This window comes from Marmota marmota, unplaced genomic scaffold (assembly GCF_001458135.2).
Source record: "Marmota marmota marmota unplaced genomic scaffold, marMar, whole genome shotgun sequence".
NCBI lineage: Eukaryota > Metazoa > Chordata > Mammalia > Rodentia > Sciuridae > Marmota > Marmota marmota.
This window is the reverse complement of record NW_025999960.1, coordinates 3,543,258-3,558,761: the sequence shown is the minus strand read 5'-3', so window position 1 is coordinate 3,558,761 and position 15,504 is coordinate 3,543,258. Positions and strand designations below refer to the sequence as shown.

At 40.2% G+C, this 15,504-nt stretch overlaps 1 protein-coding gene and 1 pseudogene across 4 annotated transcripts in view; one reads left to right on the top strand and one right to left on the bottom strand.

Moving 5' to 3' along the window:
* Nucleotides 1-6,019: 6,019 nt before the first annotated feature.
* On the bottom strand, nucleotides 6,020-13,109 carry LOC107148686 (annotated as a pseudogene).
* Amn1 (antagonist of mitotic exit network 1 homolog) overlaps nucleotides 12,979-15,504 on the top strand; it is a 36,066-nt gene continuing 33,540 nt past the window's right edge. Inside the window, exon 1 of one of the 4 annotated variants that reach the window (XM_015493209.2) lies at nucleotides 12,979-13,527. In XM_015493209.2, coding sequence (XP_015348695.1) covers nucleotides 13,490-13,527 — 38 coding nt within the window. In that variant the 5' untranslated portion in view covers nucleotides 12,979-13,489. Of the gene's footprint in view, nucleotides 13,528-13,895; nucleotides 13,922-14,537; nucleotides 14,615-15,504 lie in introns of those variants that run through there. The other 3 variants (XM_048802496.1, XM_048802497.1, XM_048802498.1) reach the window with 3 other exon arrangements.

Below are 15,504 nucleotides of genomic sequence, written 5' to 3'. Positions count from 1 at the left end.
ACCCCCGTTACTGGGGATTGAATTCAGAGCCTCACACATGCTATGCAAGTACTCTACCCCTGAGCTACATCCTCAGCCCCCAATTGTCTTTTGGCTTTCCCACTAGGATGTTGAAGAAACTTCTCCCCCGCTCTAGCACTGAGCTTTGAACCCAGGGGTATTCTATCATGGAACTACATCTCCAGCCCTGTTTATTTTGAGATAAGGTGTGGCTGAATTATCCAGGCTGGCTTGAGTTTGCAATCCTCCAGTAGCTGGGATTACAGCATTCCAAGTGTTATCACTGCTATGACAGCAATATAGGATTGAAGGCACCAGAGCCCAGGCACCAAGGTCTTGCTGCTTATCACCACCATCCATCCTTCTTTATCCCTGGAAAGAACCTTTCACCTCATATGCAGGATAAAGATTCTCAGAGGGATCCCAGAGACTCAGGAAGCTAAGGCAGGAGGATTGCAAGTTCCAAACCAGCCTCAGCACCTTGGCAACACCCTGTTTCAAAATTTAAAATTGCAAAGGGCTGGAAATGTGATTCAGTTGTAAAGCACCTCTGGGTTCAATACCCAGTACCAAAAAAAGAAAAGAAAAGAGTCTAGGAGGGGCTGAAGAGGGGCATTGCTAGTGAGGATGCTACCACAGCCCCCTCCATCTTCACATTGCAGCCCAAATAGTATCAATCTACTCATTCTTTTTTTTTTTTTTTGGTAGCAGGGATTTAAAGCAGGGAAATTTAATCACTGAGCCACATCCTCAGCCTATTTTATTTTTTATTGCAAGACAGAATCTCACTAAATTGCGTAGGGCCTGGCTAGGTTGCTGAGGCTGGCTTTGAACTTTAATACTCTTGCCTCAGCCTCCTGAGCCACTGGGATTATAGGCATGTGCCTCTGTACCTGGCATTCTCCTCATTCTTGATAGTCCTATGTCCACATACTATTTGGTTTGTGTGCTTCTCTCACACACTAGAATATAAGTTTCCAGAGAACATATTTGTTTCTTCATAGATCCTGTCTGGCACATAGTAGGCACATTAATTACATTCATTTGTTCAAATGAATGTAATTAATGGAGTTTTAGAGTCTGACTATATGAAAGAAATATTGGGCATTTGATTCCATTGCAAATTACCAATAACTATGAGTGGAGGTTATATAACTTTAAAAAACCAGAACTAAAAAGTGAAGCTAACTAGAAAAGATGGCTTAAGCTCTCAGCATCCTAATGAAAGACCAAAATTGTCACCATTTCACTGTTAAGAATTTAAAATAATTTTATTTTGGCTTATAGTAAGCCATTCTTTCTAATTTTCAAAATGTTTCTGATATTTAATTACTATTAAAAAATCAGTGATCTGGGGGCTGGAGGTGTAGCTTGGTGGTAGAGCACATGCTTAGCATGTGCACGGGCCAGGGTTCAACCCCCAGCACTAAAGAAAAGAAAGTCAGAGATTTGTTATGAGTTGAATATTTTCCATTCCCTGGCTCCAGTCTACTCTGGACATTGAGAAGCTGATCTTTACGGACTGAACAAACTGGGATCCATCAATCTCAACTTCTAGGGGGGCTGAAGCAATGAGAAGCAATCACAAGAGATAGAAAGGGGGATAGAGAATGGGGTTAGAGTATTCTTCCAGCTCATTCTCTGTTGAGTTGCCACAGGCTAAGTAGGTATCTTCACTAATCCAAAGGCCACAACTCCCATTAGGTGGTTACACCTGTGACTGCTCTCTCAAGATTCCCTCTCTTTGCCTTCTCAGAACCAGGAAAGGTAAGGGTTTCCTGTACTTGCTAGCCTTAGGGTAAAAGTCATACATTTTATGCCTCAAACTCCTAAAAATGTAAGATTCAGGTCTATAGCCTAGAAATAAATTTAATCAAGCATTTCAAGCCAATAGAAAATTTTAATACTGTTAAGCTGAGGCAGGAGGATCACAAGTTCAAAGCCAGCCTCAGCGAAAATGAGCAACTCAGTAAGACCCTGTCTCTAAATAAAATACAAAATAGGACTGGGGATGTGACTCGGTGATTCGATTCCTGGTACCCTGCCCCAACACGCTCCCCCTCAAAAAAAACGAATCCACAAGCATGGCCACTATTGTTTTTAATTTGGAGTGTGATATCACATGAGATATTAAAAGAAACTAAGTAAAAAGAGCATGTGTATTTTCTCACAGGGATTAGTTAAGAATTCTTGTATTTGGAAATAGCCTGTACATGTTAGGATATTCATCTGGCTTGTCTCCATTCTGTTTGTGTGAATGCACAAGTACATTTATAGGAGACATATTTAATCATTTATATGTTTGCAATTATTATTTATTTTACATGTTCGCATGTATTATACTATGAGTTAATAACATGATGTAACAAAAGTAATCTCATTATTCTTAAATAACAAGCTCTAATGATATGAATAGTAGAAAATGGAGGAGGTTCTGAGCTAGAGGAAACTACAGTAAAGCAGGCTCAGCAAGCAAAAAGGAGCCACAAATCACTTACCACACACCCGGAAGGACTTCCATTTCTAATAATCTTGCATTCCAAGATAAACCATGAATAATAGGAACCTGCTAAGGGCCTTGACTAACAGGAAATCCTAAAACTTTTGCCTCCAGAGATAAGCCACGAAAACAGGAACATCCTGTTTTTCTTACTTACCAAAAGACAGGAAGATCTTGTTTGTTTTTCTATTTTTTTTTTTTTTTTTTTTTTGTACCAAGGATTGAACTCAGGGACACTAGATCACTGAGCCACATCCCCAGTCCTATGTTGTATTTTATTTAGAGACAGGGTCTCACTGAGTTGCTTAATACCTCATTTTTGGTGAGGCTGGCTTTGAACTTGTGATCCTCCTGCCTCAGCCTCCCAAGCCATTGGGATTACAGGCATAAGCCACTGTGCCCGACAACAACTTGTTCTTATCCGATTGATTGGTTGATTTTATACTTAGTTTTTCTTTATTCAACAACAGAAATGGGGCTATGCACACAATTACACTTTCATGAAATGTCATACTCTAAGTTCTGTATAAAACTAATTTTAAACAAGACAGAAACAAGTTTTTTCTTTTATTTATTTTTGAGTTACAGGTGGACACAATATCTTTATTTTATTTTTATGTGGTGCTGAGGATCAAACCCAGTGCCTCACGCATACTAGGCAAGTGCTCTACATCTGAGCCACAACCCCAGCCCCAGAAGCAAGTTTTTAATATACCCTTAAATTATAAGTCTAAGGCTTGTTAACACAGTGAAACTACAACGTTCTTGTTCATATCATTTTAAAAGATACTGCAATGATTTAATAACTGCTGTTCTACATAATGGTAAGTGGCATATTTCCACAAAGGAAACAGTAAATTTCCGTCCTCCAAAAATAAATTCCTTGAGGTTTGGAAAATTTGAAAATACACAGCTTCATGTAATCAACAGAACTTATTAAAAACTAATTTTTGATATAATAGTAAGATAGCAAATTAATTCAGAAAAATAGAATTTCATAAATCTAGAGTTGTATTCATCCTAAATTTCTTATAAAGTTCATGTTATCAACATTCAAAATGTGTAAGCAATAATGTCATAATTTCCCAAACAAAATGGAAGCTTTCTTCAGCCCACACATGTTTTTATAATCTGAAATATCTAAAACAGTTTTTACAATTACATTTTCATAATTAGAGTGACAATGCTTAGAAGTTCTCTACCACATGTAAACATTAAGCAATAGCTTTCCTACAATAACATCATTTTAACTAAATATTTAGATAACATTTAAAAAATGGATTGTTATTATCCTTGTATTATTTTTTAAGCACAGATACACACAAAACTTTGCTTACAAGATAATTCTATATAGAATAAATTGTTAGTGAAATTTGTATTAAAAACTATGTATAATTAAATGTAGTTCACAGGGTACATCATTATGCTTCTCACAAGAGAGGACAATTATAGATGAGATTATCTAGAAGAAAGTATAATATGAACATAACCATTCATACATAAAATTCGGGGAGGTCTCTCTGAAGTTTATGCAGGTGACTTACTTATAATTGTACAGTGTGAACTTGTAGAGGAAAAAAATAATACAGTAACCCTTGAGTCCCACACATACAAATTAAGACTGTATTCTTCAGGCTGTCTCAATAGCACTGGATTTGGCCATTTCCTGTTTAAAAAGATGGTAGCCCTTGATAAGACTATTGGATATTACCATCTAAATGTACTTTCTTAAACATACAGCATTTGTGAATGTGATCCCTCTTCATCCATTTTGGTATATACATTTCATCTCTTTTCGTTGATGGTAAGACTAATTGAAATAATTCTGTAACTATAAAATTAAACCATTTGGTAGCTTTTTCAAATTGAAGTCATATAGTTTCTCTCTAAAAAGAACTGATAAAGCACCATGTAAATAAAAAACCGCCACCAAGATATTTGATGCTTTCATCTAAACCTTGAACAGGATAAACCCTCTTGAAAGACAAAAATTCTGTCTTCATACTAGTTCCATCCAAAGAAAAATGGAAAAAAAAGGTTACTTCCGATTATAGACAATGAATAATTATAAAAATAAAATAATTATAAAAAATTTTCTCCATCTCATGACTTAAAAGTTGTAACATGAATAAGTGCAATAAAAGTCTGTGGTGTGAACACAGTGTTTCCAGAACACAATGTTTAGAAAAATTAGCACATCAGTCCTTATGGAAGATATTTAAAAATGGAAAACATCTGCACCCTTCCTTAATATTGAAGGTTAGCTTCTTGAAAACATTTATATATGTGTAGTCTTAAAAGACATTCTGACAGTCTTTAATCTTATCATACCTTATTATATGTAATTAAGATGTGCTATCAAATCCCAATATAGCAGAATGTGTATTAGAAAGTGAGGCATGGTTCTAAATTATAAATTGGCTCCTCAAACTCTGATTTTTGTAAAATTACTAGAAAACAATAATGTCATTTGCAGATGTAGGATGGATATGAGTTGGAAGAAACTGGGAAGATTTAAATCTCTGAAGGAACTCTGATTAAAATTGACAACCCTCACCTCTGGGACCAAAGCAACTATTCTGAAATGGCAATAACTTCCTTTTCTTAAATGAAACCATGGTTGACAAATGTGAACATCTTAAAATGAGGAACTTAAAAAAATATTATCTCCCATTATTAATGACTGGGTCCAGAAATTGCTTTTTTCCAAGCACTTATTCATTAATATATAATGTTAATTTGTACAATATATGTAACATTATTTTTTAAAAGTTTTTTATAAAATTGATGTCTTTAATATTTTATTAAAGATAAATGAACAGTTGAAAGCAAAAAAAAATTAATGGCACATGGATTTAAAACTATTTAAAAAGTGAAAGAAGTGGTGTATATAAGTTTTATCCAAAAGTAACATACATGTCAACCTATTAATGAAGTGGATTCTAGCAAAAGCTACAGCTCAAATTCAGTTTATTTGGAAGGTAGGATTATGCAAATTAAGTACAAATAGAATCTGACTTACTATCCTGGTAAAGCTAGGAAAAGAAATGAAGTTTAATTTGCCATAATATTCATTGTGATCTCCAAGGCTACCTAAATGGCTATTTCACAAACTAGAATTTGAATCTGAAACCAGCTGTAGAACTGTAATAGAAATAAGACTAAACTCCAGTGTCTACAATCAATTTTATTTCAATATAATCTTGTTAAGGCACTATTTCCAAATTCCCAAATAAAACTCCGGGTCTGTTTGAAGCGAAGACAAAGGTTTTATTGCCAGCCGGGGTCAAGAGCACAGAGACCAAGCAGTTCTGCAACCCTCAACCTTGATTGGGGATAAGACCAAGCTTATAAGTCTTACAACCACAAAGAAGCGGGAGGCAGGAGAAATAATATTTACAATATACATTTCATACAAGTGGAAAAGTACCAGGCTATGAAAAAAAATCATACTCTCAGAAATTACATTTTCAGAGAAAAATTTGCATTAGTTCCATAGAGCAAAGATATTGTGGTCAGGGTGCAAGCAAGTAGGTGGGGGTGGAGGTGTTATCCTTCAATGCCAGTGGGCTCATGTGGAAAGGGGCCAGTTTCACACAGGGTGAATGAGGTGTCTGAACAAAATGGGGTAAGTCTGAGCTAATTTTCAAATCAGGCCATAACAATCTAAACACATGCCATTTAGAAAATACCAAGAAAAATGTATATACCGTTGTGGTGCGAACTGATCAACATAATCAATAAGTTACTAATACTGGTTGTAAAAGCAATTGCTATGGTAAAATTACCTGATCAGCAAGAATGGAGTCACTATGGCTATAGGAGCAAACAGGTAGGCCATAGGGACCCGGTGTCAGCTATTCTAGACTCCACCTTAGTTTTTCTGTTATTGCTTCTGTGAAGAGACAGTTGCAGGACTCATTTCTGAGAAAACAAAATGAAAGCTGTTTTCTGCTAAATTAAAAAAAATATATATATATTGTTTTCTGTACTTTGTATCCCACAAAATGTACTCAACCCAGAATATGGAAGTCTTGGTAACCCATATAACTTTGAAGTCCCCCCAACCAACTGCTTGACAGTTGTCTAGCACCTGCTTGAACCCAAGATGCAGTTCTACTAACAGATTTTTTGCTTCTGTAACTTGCTTGCTTGCTAACTGAAAAATTTCAAAGGATGTGGTTTTCCTCCTTAAATAGCAGATTTCCCTCAGAGGAGGATGAAGTCTTTCAGAGAGCCACTTGGACTCTGTTAGACTCAGCCCCTGACCAGGTATAATTGGCAAAATAGGTAAAATAAAAATCCTTCAAATTATTTCAAATTCAGACTTGGTGTGTTTTCTGAGTGGTCTTCCCAGGACAGTACAAGAGTTGATGCTATTGCATTTGGATAAAGCTGGCGAGTTCTTGCTACTTAGCACAGCCCAGGAAACACCACCACCAAGGAAACCGAATATATTGGAATAGATGTTGTGGCATTTGGCCCACAGAGCTCTCAGATTTAACCTGAAGTTGTCAATGTTTGGTACTAGGTGTAAAATTTCATCTCTTACTGTGCAACCATTAAGACTTCTTATGCATCGTATATCTAAATTTTTAAGCAGATCGTCATCTTGTATAGGTCCAAATCTTCTGCAATAACAAAATATCAACCTCTATCCCAGAGTTTGATAACTAATACAAACGCCTCTTCAACAGCTCTTAAATCTTTAACTTTTTCTTATAATTTCAATTTATAGAACAAAATGAAAAAGTCACTGCGATCAACATATCTTGGTGCAACACACAATGCATCAATATCCGCACCTTTTGTATGTATTCCTAATCTGTAACGTAGATTCAAATCTAAAAAATCTTCCTCCAACATTTTCAATTACAGATTGTGGAAGATTCTTGCCTTCACTGATTTCTCCTATCCACTCTTTCACCAAGTTATTTAATTTTTCTAAAATTAAAGTCCACACTGCAGTTCCTCTTCCTTTTCAAAAACCCAAAAGGGCTTCAGAGTCTCAATTAGTTTCTGTGTAAGAATGTAGTCAGTCTTATTGGGGGCTGCTAAGCTGATAGGAGAAGTAATGTCACAATGCTTCTGTGGCTGGAAAGGGCAAGTCTCCTGCTCTGGCACGGCCCAGTCACTCCCCCCACCCCAATCCCCACTGCCCGGCTGGGCAGGCTCCACCGAGGCCAGAGGGATGGAGGGGGCTGGGTCCAATCGCACTCTGATGCTTTAAGCACTTCTCCTCCTTTCCCTTTGTCCGAACATGGCGCCCCTCTTATCCCATTTACATTGTTAACTGACATAGCTGAGCTATAAATTCCTCATTTCATTTTAATGAGCCACTACTACTATAAGTCTGATTTTCTTGAACTACTAGTAAAAATGTTTCCCTGTATTCATATTTGTCTCTGAGGTGAGATTTTTTTATCCCACTCAAAAAAAAAAAAAAAAAAAGTTCCTGAATCAGTGGTTGGCACTGATTTTCTTGGGAAGTTCTGACATTGGTTGCAATTATGGTTGCTTTCATGGGTGGTGTTAAACCACAACACAAAGAAATGACCACCGACTCCAATTTAAATCAAATAAAAGCAAGCTTGTAATTCCTGGACTGTCTCTCCCAAAACCTGTGGGAATAGAAGACAGCACTCCAGAGCTCTCTAGGAGTGCAGCTTTATAGCACAGAAAGTTGCAAAAAAGTGAGGGGTGTCTTGAGAACTTACAGATAACAGAATTTTGACAAGCATAACACAAAGGCAGGTAGTAGGTTAATGGTCTAAATGGTTCACCACTTAGGGAGTAAATTTAGATCCCAACATCAGAACTTATGAGGCACCATTAGGGTTTCAGAGAGGGTTGTTATCTGGCCAGGGAAAGCCAGGCACGGGCAGGCATTCCAAGTAAGTTTGAAACATCAAAATACGGCCAGACTAAATAGAAATCTTAATATTTTACAGAAAACAGAAATGAATCTTTTATAACTTATGACAAGATGGCTCCTGATCTTAAGAGGGAATTAGGCTGGGTTTATCAGTGGGTGTTTTAGTCAGCCTTTTTGCCACTGTGACTAAAAGACTCGACCAGCACAATTGAGGAGGAGGAAAAGTCTATTTGAAGGCTCATGGTTTTAGAGGTTTCAGTCCATGGACAGCAGCCTCCATTCCTTGGGGCTTGAGGTGAGGAGAAAAACATAGCGGAAGAGTGTGGCAGAGGGAAGCAGCTCATATGATGGTCAAAGAGCAGAGACTCCACTCTTCAGATACAAAATAGATACCCTAAAGCTGACCCCACTGCCCTGCCTCCTCCAGCCACACCCCACCTGCCTTTAGTTACCACTCGATTAACCCTATGAGGTGATTAATTCACTTGATTGCACTTGATTGGGTTAAGGCTCTTGTAACCCAATCATTTCTCCTTCAAACCTTCTTGCATTGTCTCACACATGAGCTTTTGGGGGACACCTCACATCTAAACCATAACTGGGACACATGCAGTCAGTCACAGGAGCCTTACTTGCCCTTGGTTTAATGCTCTGCTATCACCATGAATCTCTGAAAAAAGGGCTCCCCCAGTTATACTGCTGATCCTAGATATACCCTAAACCTTTCTTCTGGACACCCAGAGGGAGTAGAAAGAGCATGATCTTGGGACCCTGACAGGCCCTTTTGTGTAAGCTCTGACCTTCATCTATAAAGTAGTACTATACCTCAGACCTGTTTGATGATTACATGAGATCATGTAAATATTTACTGTGCTTGACACTGAGAAGCTCCATAAATAATGGTTCTGAATGTTTGCATTTTACCTTCTTTCAAGTACAGTTACATCCTCAAACAATATTTTTCTTCTCAGTATGTATGCATCTAAATGGAGGTATCAATTCATTGCTGTAAGTATTTAATGTGAGAACTGGACTACTTCTGTGTTAACTTCCTCACTTTTCTTCATTCTCCTCATTAAGATCAGTTTGCATCCTCCACTACCACCTTATAAACCCTCAGTAACTTTCCTATTGTTAAATCACTTTCAAGGCTTACCCCACTTAACCTCTCAGTTGTATGTGACCGTTTTGATCACTTGTTTATGTTCTGTAACACCACATTTCCTGGTTTTGGGCTAGTCCTTAGTGTCAATTTCCAGCCAATAAATGTGTTCCCAACATATCTCTCCAAAGACTTTTTGTTATGGTTGTTCTTACTTATATCTGTTAAGTGAGCTCATCCATTCCCATACCTTTAGTTTTTACCTATATGCTGATGACTCCTGGTATGAATGTTGTAATAGAATGTTTGGGGCAGCAAGAAACAGAAAAATCAACTCCATGGATTTTAGCAACAACAGAGAGAATTTGCTGAATTGTGTAACAAGTAGAGAGAAAAGAGCAGTATTCGGGCATGGTTCAATCAGGATCCTGGCTGTTCTTTTGTAATTCTCATACTCTACCTTGGTCTTCCACTACTGCCACCTAGTGTCTTAAATTTCATTCAACACAACAGGGCTAAGAAAAGAGGGTATTACTTTACAAAGCATTGTCACAAGTTTAGAAGTTTCTTTCCCAGAAATCTCCAGCAAACTTTTTCTTGCTTTGTATTGGCTTCAAATGAGTCCTAGACCCATGAGCCAATTTTTGAACAAATACTTGTGGCTGAAGGAGTATCATGATTTTTTGGTTGGTATAAGCCTGCAAATTCTTGAATCCATGATTCAGTTATCCATGGTCAACCATGGTCCCAAAATATTAGATGGAAATCCTAGAAATAAACAATTCATAAGTCAAACTGTACACTGTTCTGAGGGTTACTTGAACACGAGTACTTCAATACTGTGACAGCCGGTCTGATAACCAGATACTAAGCGATTAACAGGCAGGTTTGTTGGACCAAGGGATGATTCCTGTGCCAGGCAGGACAAAATGCAACTGTACAATATTTCATCTTCCTACTCAGAATGGCTTCCTATACACCAAGGGAAAGGTCGGCCAGCAGTGGTCCAGCACTGTGTCAGCACCTGTCACCTCACTTCATCTCAACATGTAAGCTCTGTATCACTTCACGTCTTCACACACACACACACACACACACACACACACACAGGTGAGTACTGTACAATATTTTGTACAAGAGACCATGTTCATATAACTTCTATTAGAGTATGTTATAGCTTTTTATTAGTTACTGATGTTATTTATTTATTTATTTTTTAGGTTTTGAGACAGGGTCTCAATAAGTTGTCTAGGCTGGTCTTGAATTAGTGATGCTTCTGCCTCAGCTTCCTGAGTCAGAGATTATAGGAGAGGGCCACCATTGCCAGCTGGTTGTTAATCTCTTATTGTGCCTAATTTTTCATTAAACTTTGCCATAGGTATGTTATATATAGGGGGAAAAATAGTATATATAGGGTTTGGTACTATCCACATCCCGTAAAGGTCTTGGAACATAGCCCCCATAGACAAGGGGCACTACTGTATGTGAAATTCAAATATCAGTGTCTGTAATAAAGTTTTTTGGAACACAGACCTGCCCATTAGGACTGTCTATGGATGCTGTTGAGTTATAAGTTGAGGTGTGGTGACTAAGCATTGGGCCCACAAAACCTAAAATATTACCATTTGGCCCTTTATAGCAAAAGCTTTACAAACCTCATCCTTCACTCATCTCTTGTCACTGTCCAGTGTAGCCATCCGAAACCATATACAGACCATCCTCCCACCTATACCTATATACACTACACACCACTGGTTCACCCACAGAACTAACCCTATCCTAGCACTTGAGTTACACTGTCCTTTTACTTGTCTGGAGCAGGTGTGCACCAATGAATCCTCAGCATCCAGCACAACCCTGTTCTGAGGGTTACTTGAACACGAGTACTTCCTGGCCTTCATGCAGGGCTTAATGAATGCAAGTTGACTGAATAAGAAGCATCCTGAAACGGCAAGATCTCAAAATTGAAGGAGCTATCAAAGGGGAGTTTGACATATAAGCAACTGTTTTAGTCCGCTTTTTTGCCACTGTGACTTAAGGACCCAACCAGCACAATTGTACAGGAGGAAAAGTTTATTTGAGGGCTCACAGTTTCAGAGGTCTTAGTTCATAGAAGCAGGTTCCATGTGAGCTTGGGACTCAAGGTGAGACAGAACATCATGGAGGAAGAGTGTGGCATAGGGAAGCAGCTCATATGGTGAGCTGAGACAGCAGCTCTGTCTCAGCAGAGATAGTCTCCATTTGCCAGATACAAATATGCCCCCAATCATTTCCTCCAGCCACACCCCACCTGCCTTCATTTACCACTGAGTTAATCCTATCAGGGATTAATTCACTGATTAGATTCAGGCTAGCCCAATCCTTCTTGCATTGTTTCACACATGAGCTTTTGGGGGACATCTCACATCCAAACCTAACACCAACAAATTAATCTAATTAATCAAATTAAGAATGAAAAAGCAATAAAAACTAGTAAGTACTTGTGAGGATGGCCTTAGGCCTGAGCCTAAGCAACTCCATTTTAAAAACTCCAGTCTCATCAGGCACACCTAAAGAGCCCTCCAGTATGGCCTCAGACAAGTTACTTCCCCTCACCCTGATAAACAGAGGGAAAGGCGAGAAGATCAGAGTGGAGACCATCATACCAGATGTTTCTGATGTAAATGATGTCATGGAAAAATCCAGTGGTAGCTGATAAGGATTGAAAGGGGGAGGGGTCAAAAGCCCCAAAATTTAGTGTAAATAATAGAGGTAACGAACAGGAATTCAACCAGAAACCAAGGACACACTCAAGCTGGAGAGCCTGATAAGGACCTCACATCCCATCACTTGTCATCGTTTTTCTGATCCTCTTCCTTTGGTGAGAGCCATAACTTCTCCCTACGACCCAGTCGTCCACTCCACACCGGGAGAAACCTGCTTTGATTCTGGACCTGATCACTGTGGTCTGAGTGGGTATGCATCTGCTGGAAGTAAAGCCTAAGGCTTGAGACTTTTGGTCTGACAGTTGAATTTAGCTCGCATAGGGAATGTCTGTCAGGATTAAGTGTGTTTGCGGTGCTTAGAATTAATCTAGAATTGTTTGCTGTGAATGGATTATATCTATTGCAATGCCTAGCATTAAGGATTTTTCTTGGTTAAGAACATATAGAGTGAAATTGTATTGAGTGAAAAAAGCATTAAAAGGGGAAGAAGCGCATGGACATTCTTTATTTCTCTCCCTCCACTGCATACATAGCAATTTTGCCCCCTCTCCACAGTGCTCTAGAAAAGAAACGCAGAAAGAATTCCACCTAGAGAAAGATGCTCCGCCTTTTTAAATAATTCCTGATTTGCAGTCATGTCGTCTTCCACCATGAAATGTTTATTGAGTTTGTTGATGGCGTGTCCTCATCTGCAAAATAGAACTAAACAATTCCGATCTCCCAGGAATTATAATGAGTATGGTTTGTTGAAACAAAAGCACGGAAGGCACATAGCTCGGTGCGTGTTTCATGTGACTTGCTCAGTAAAGTCACTCTCTGATCTTCTAAAATGCTCCGTTTGAAGGCAGTGGAGTCAGTATCCAAGGGCGGGGGAGTGGGGATGTCCCCCAGTGCATCACCACGGGCATGGCCCAGCATCCAACGCATCCTTTAGCACTCGCTTTGTCAGGGAAGACTTCCTGACTCGCGACCTCGAGGCTGGGCTGAGCAGAAGGCTGAAAGTCCGGAAGCCGTAAGTCTGGACCTCCAGACAAACGGCGCTGAGCGATCCGCCTCGCCGCCCGCGGGTGGAAGAACTACGCCTCCCGTCGTGGTGCTCCAAGCTTAGGGATTCCCCACCTGCGAGCTCGGCTCCGAGCGCGCTCTATTCTTGCCCTCGAAGTTCCGGGCGTGGCCACGCCCCGAACACCGGAACCGTGTGACGTCACCAGGGCCTACGCGCCGCGAGGCGGGGGAGTTGTCGGACCGCCCCCGGCCGGGTTCTAGAGGTCCAGGGGCCTCGGAAGAGGCTTCTGAGGGCCGCCGCGATGCCTCACGTGGGGTCGGTCAGTCAGCTCCTGGATCTGTGAGTCCACCCCGTCCCGCCTCCCCTTCGCGCCGCGCGGGCACCTCCTCCAACCGGCCGGGCCCTGCGCCGCTCTCCCTCCCGCCCCTTTCCCTATCCCGATCTCCGAAGAGGCCCCGCTCGTTTCTGTTCCCGGGTGTCTGGTTTGTCCCCTGAGGACAGTTGAGCAGAGTGGCCTGCTGGGCGGGCTTGCCATTCGGTCCTCTGCCCGGGTGCTTCCGGATGAGGGTCCCGGATCCCCCCAGACGGGACCGCTCAGCGCCCTGGTGATTCCTGGCAGAGGCCGGCCTCCAACCGGAGCGAAAGCCTCGGTAGAACAAAACACTGACGAGCCCTCTCTCTCTGCACAGCCCCACACACGGAACAGACTGCAGTTGACTCCTGCAGGCAGTAGGTAGAAAGCGACTTAAAAGAGGGGTCCTTGATAGGGATTTCTAGGTTCAGCTCCCGGCCCTGCCCCTCACCTGCCGTGTGACCATTTCTGAACCTTTTCCTGTGTCCGAGCTCTTTATGTACAAAATTAGTACTAATAATAGTACCTACCTCAAGAAGTCCTGCTGAGGAATAAAATGTAGCGCATGTAAAGCCTTTGGAAGGATGCCTTGCAAATAATAAACACCATTGTTAGTCATTGTTGTTATTATTTTACACCGGAAATTGTGCTGGAAGTTGCAGTTACCGTGGCAATTGTGTCTCCATGAGCTTTTATTCTATTAATATTGCCATGTAAAAATTAGCTAAATGCTAAGGAGGACAATCTCTTTAATGTACTGAAGGCCTTCTAAAACAATGGGTGTTTTCCTTTTGTATTTTTTCCTTTCTTCTTTTTAGATATACATAACAGTAGAGTGTATTTTGATGTTTTACACACAAGGAGTATAAATTATTCTAATTAGGATTTTTTGGGGGGGAGGTACTGGAGACTTAACCAAGGTGCACTCAACCATTGAACCACATCTCCAGCCTTTTTTAGTTTTTATTTTGAGACAGGGTCTCCTTAAATTGCTTAGGTTCTTGCTAAATTGCTGAGGCTGGCCTGGAACTTTGGATCCTCCAGTCTCGGCCTCCTGAGTTGCTGGGATTACAGGTGAGTGCCCCCATGCCCAGCAGGATCCCATTCACATAGTTGTAAATGATGTGGCGGTTCACTGGTGGTGTAAAAACTATAGGATTTTACATTTTACATTATATTCCAGAAACTCTTGGCCCTCAATCATGCCACTTTTCATGAAAGAGAAATTAGATGGTTTTCCCTTGTCTAGCCTTACACCTGTAGAGAGTCTAATAAAATTGGGGTTTAATTTCCATCAACAAAGTCAGCTTAGGGTAATGTAGAGTGCAAACTTTGAACCAGGATGGAAGTACAGGCCTGTAAACCCAGCACTCTGGGAGGCTGAGGCAGGAGAATCCAAAGTTCCAGGCCAGCCTCAGCAAATTAGTAAGCCAGTATCTCAAAATAAAAATAAAGAAAAAAGGGCTAGGTATGTAGTTTAGTGGCAGAGAGCCCCTGAGTTCAAGCCCCAGTAGTGCAAAAAAGAAAAGAGTGTAAGCTTTTCCTGTAATCCCAGGGACTTCCTAATCAAAGGCAGGAGGATTCCAACTGCAAGGCCATCCTGGACAGCCATGAAAAAAATTGTTTAAAAGGATAGGGGTGTAACTTAGTGGTAGAGCACCCCTGGGTTTAGTCCCCCACCCCACCCCCCACACACAAAAAGTACAAGCTTTGAAGACAGACTACCTCAGTTTTATTCATACATCTAACATTTACTTGTTTTATAGTCATGAACAAATGATATATAACCTGTCTGGATTTCAGTTTTCTCATCTGTAAATGGGTAACACTCATTGTTGTTATATTCTTTTGAACTGATGTGAAGATTAAAAGCCAATATAGGTAAAGCCTATACAACAGTGCTTGGCACATAGTTAAATGTTCATTTATGTTAGTTATTATTTCCTGCCTACTATAGAAAGCTG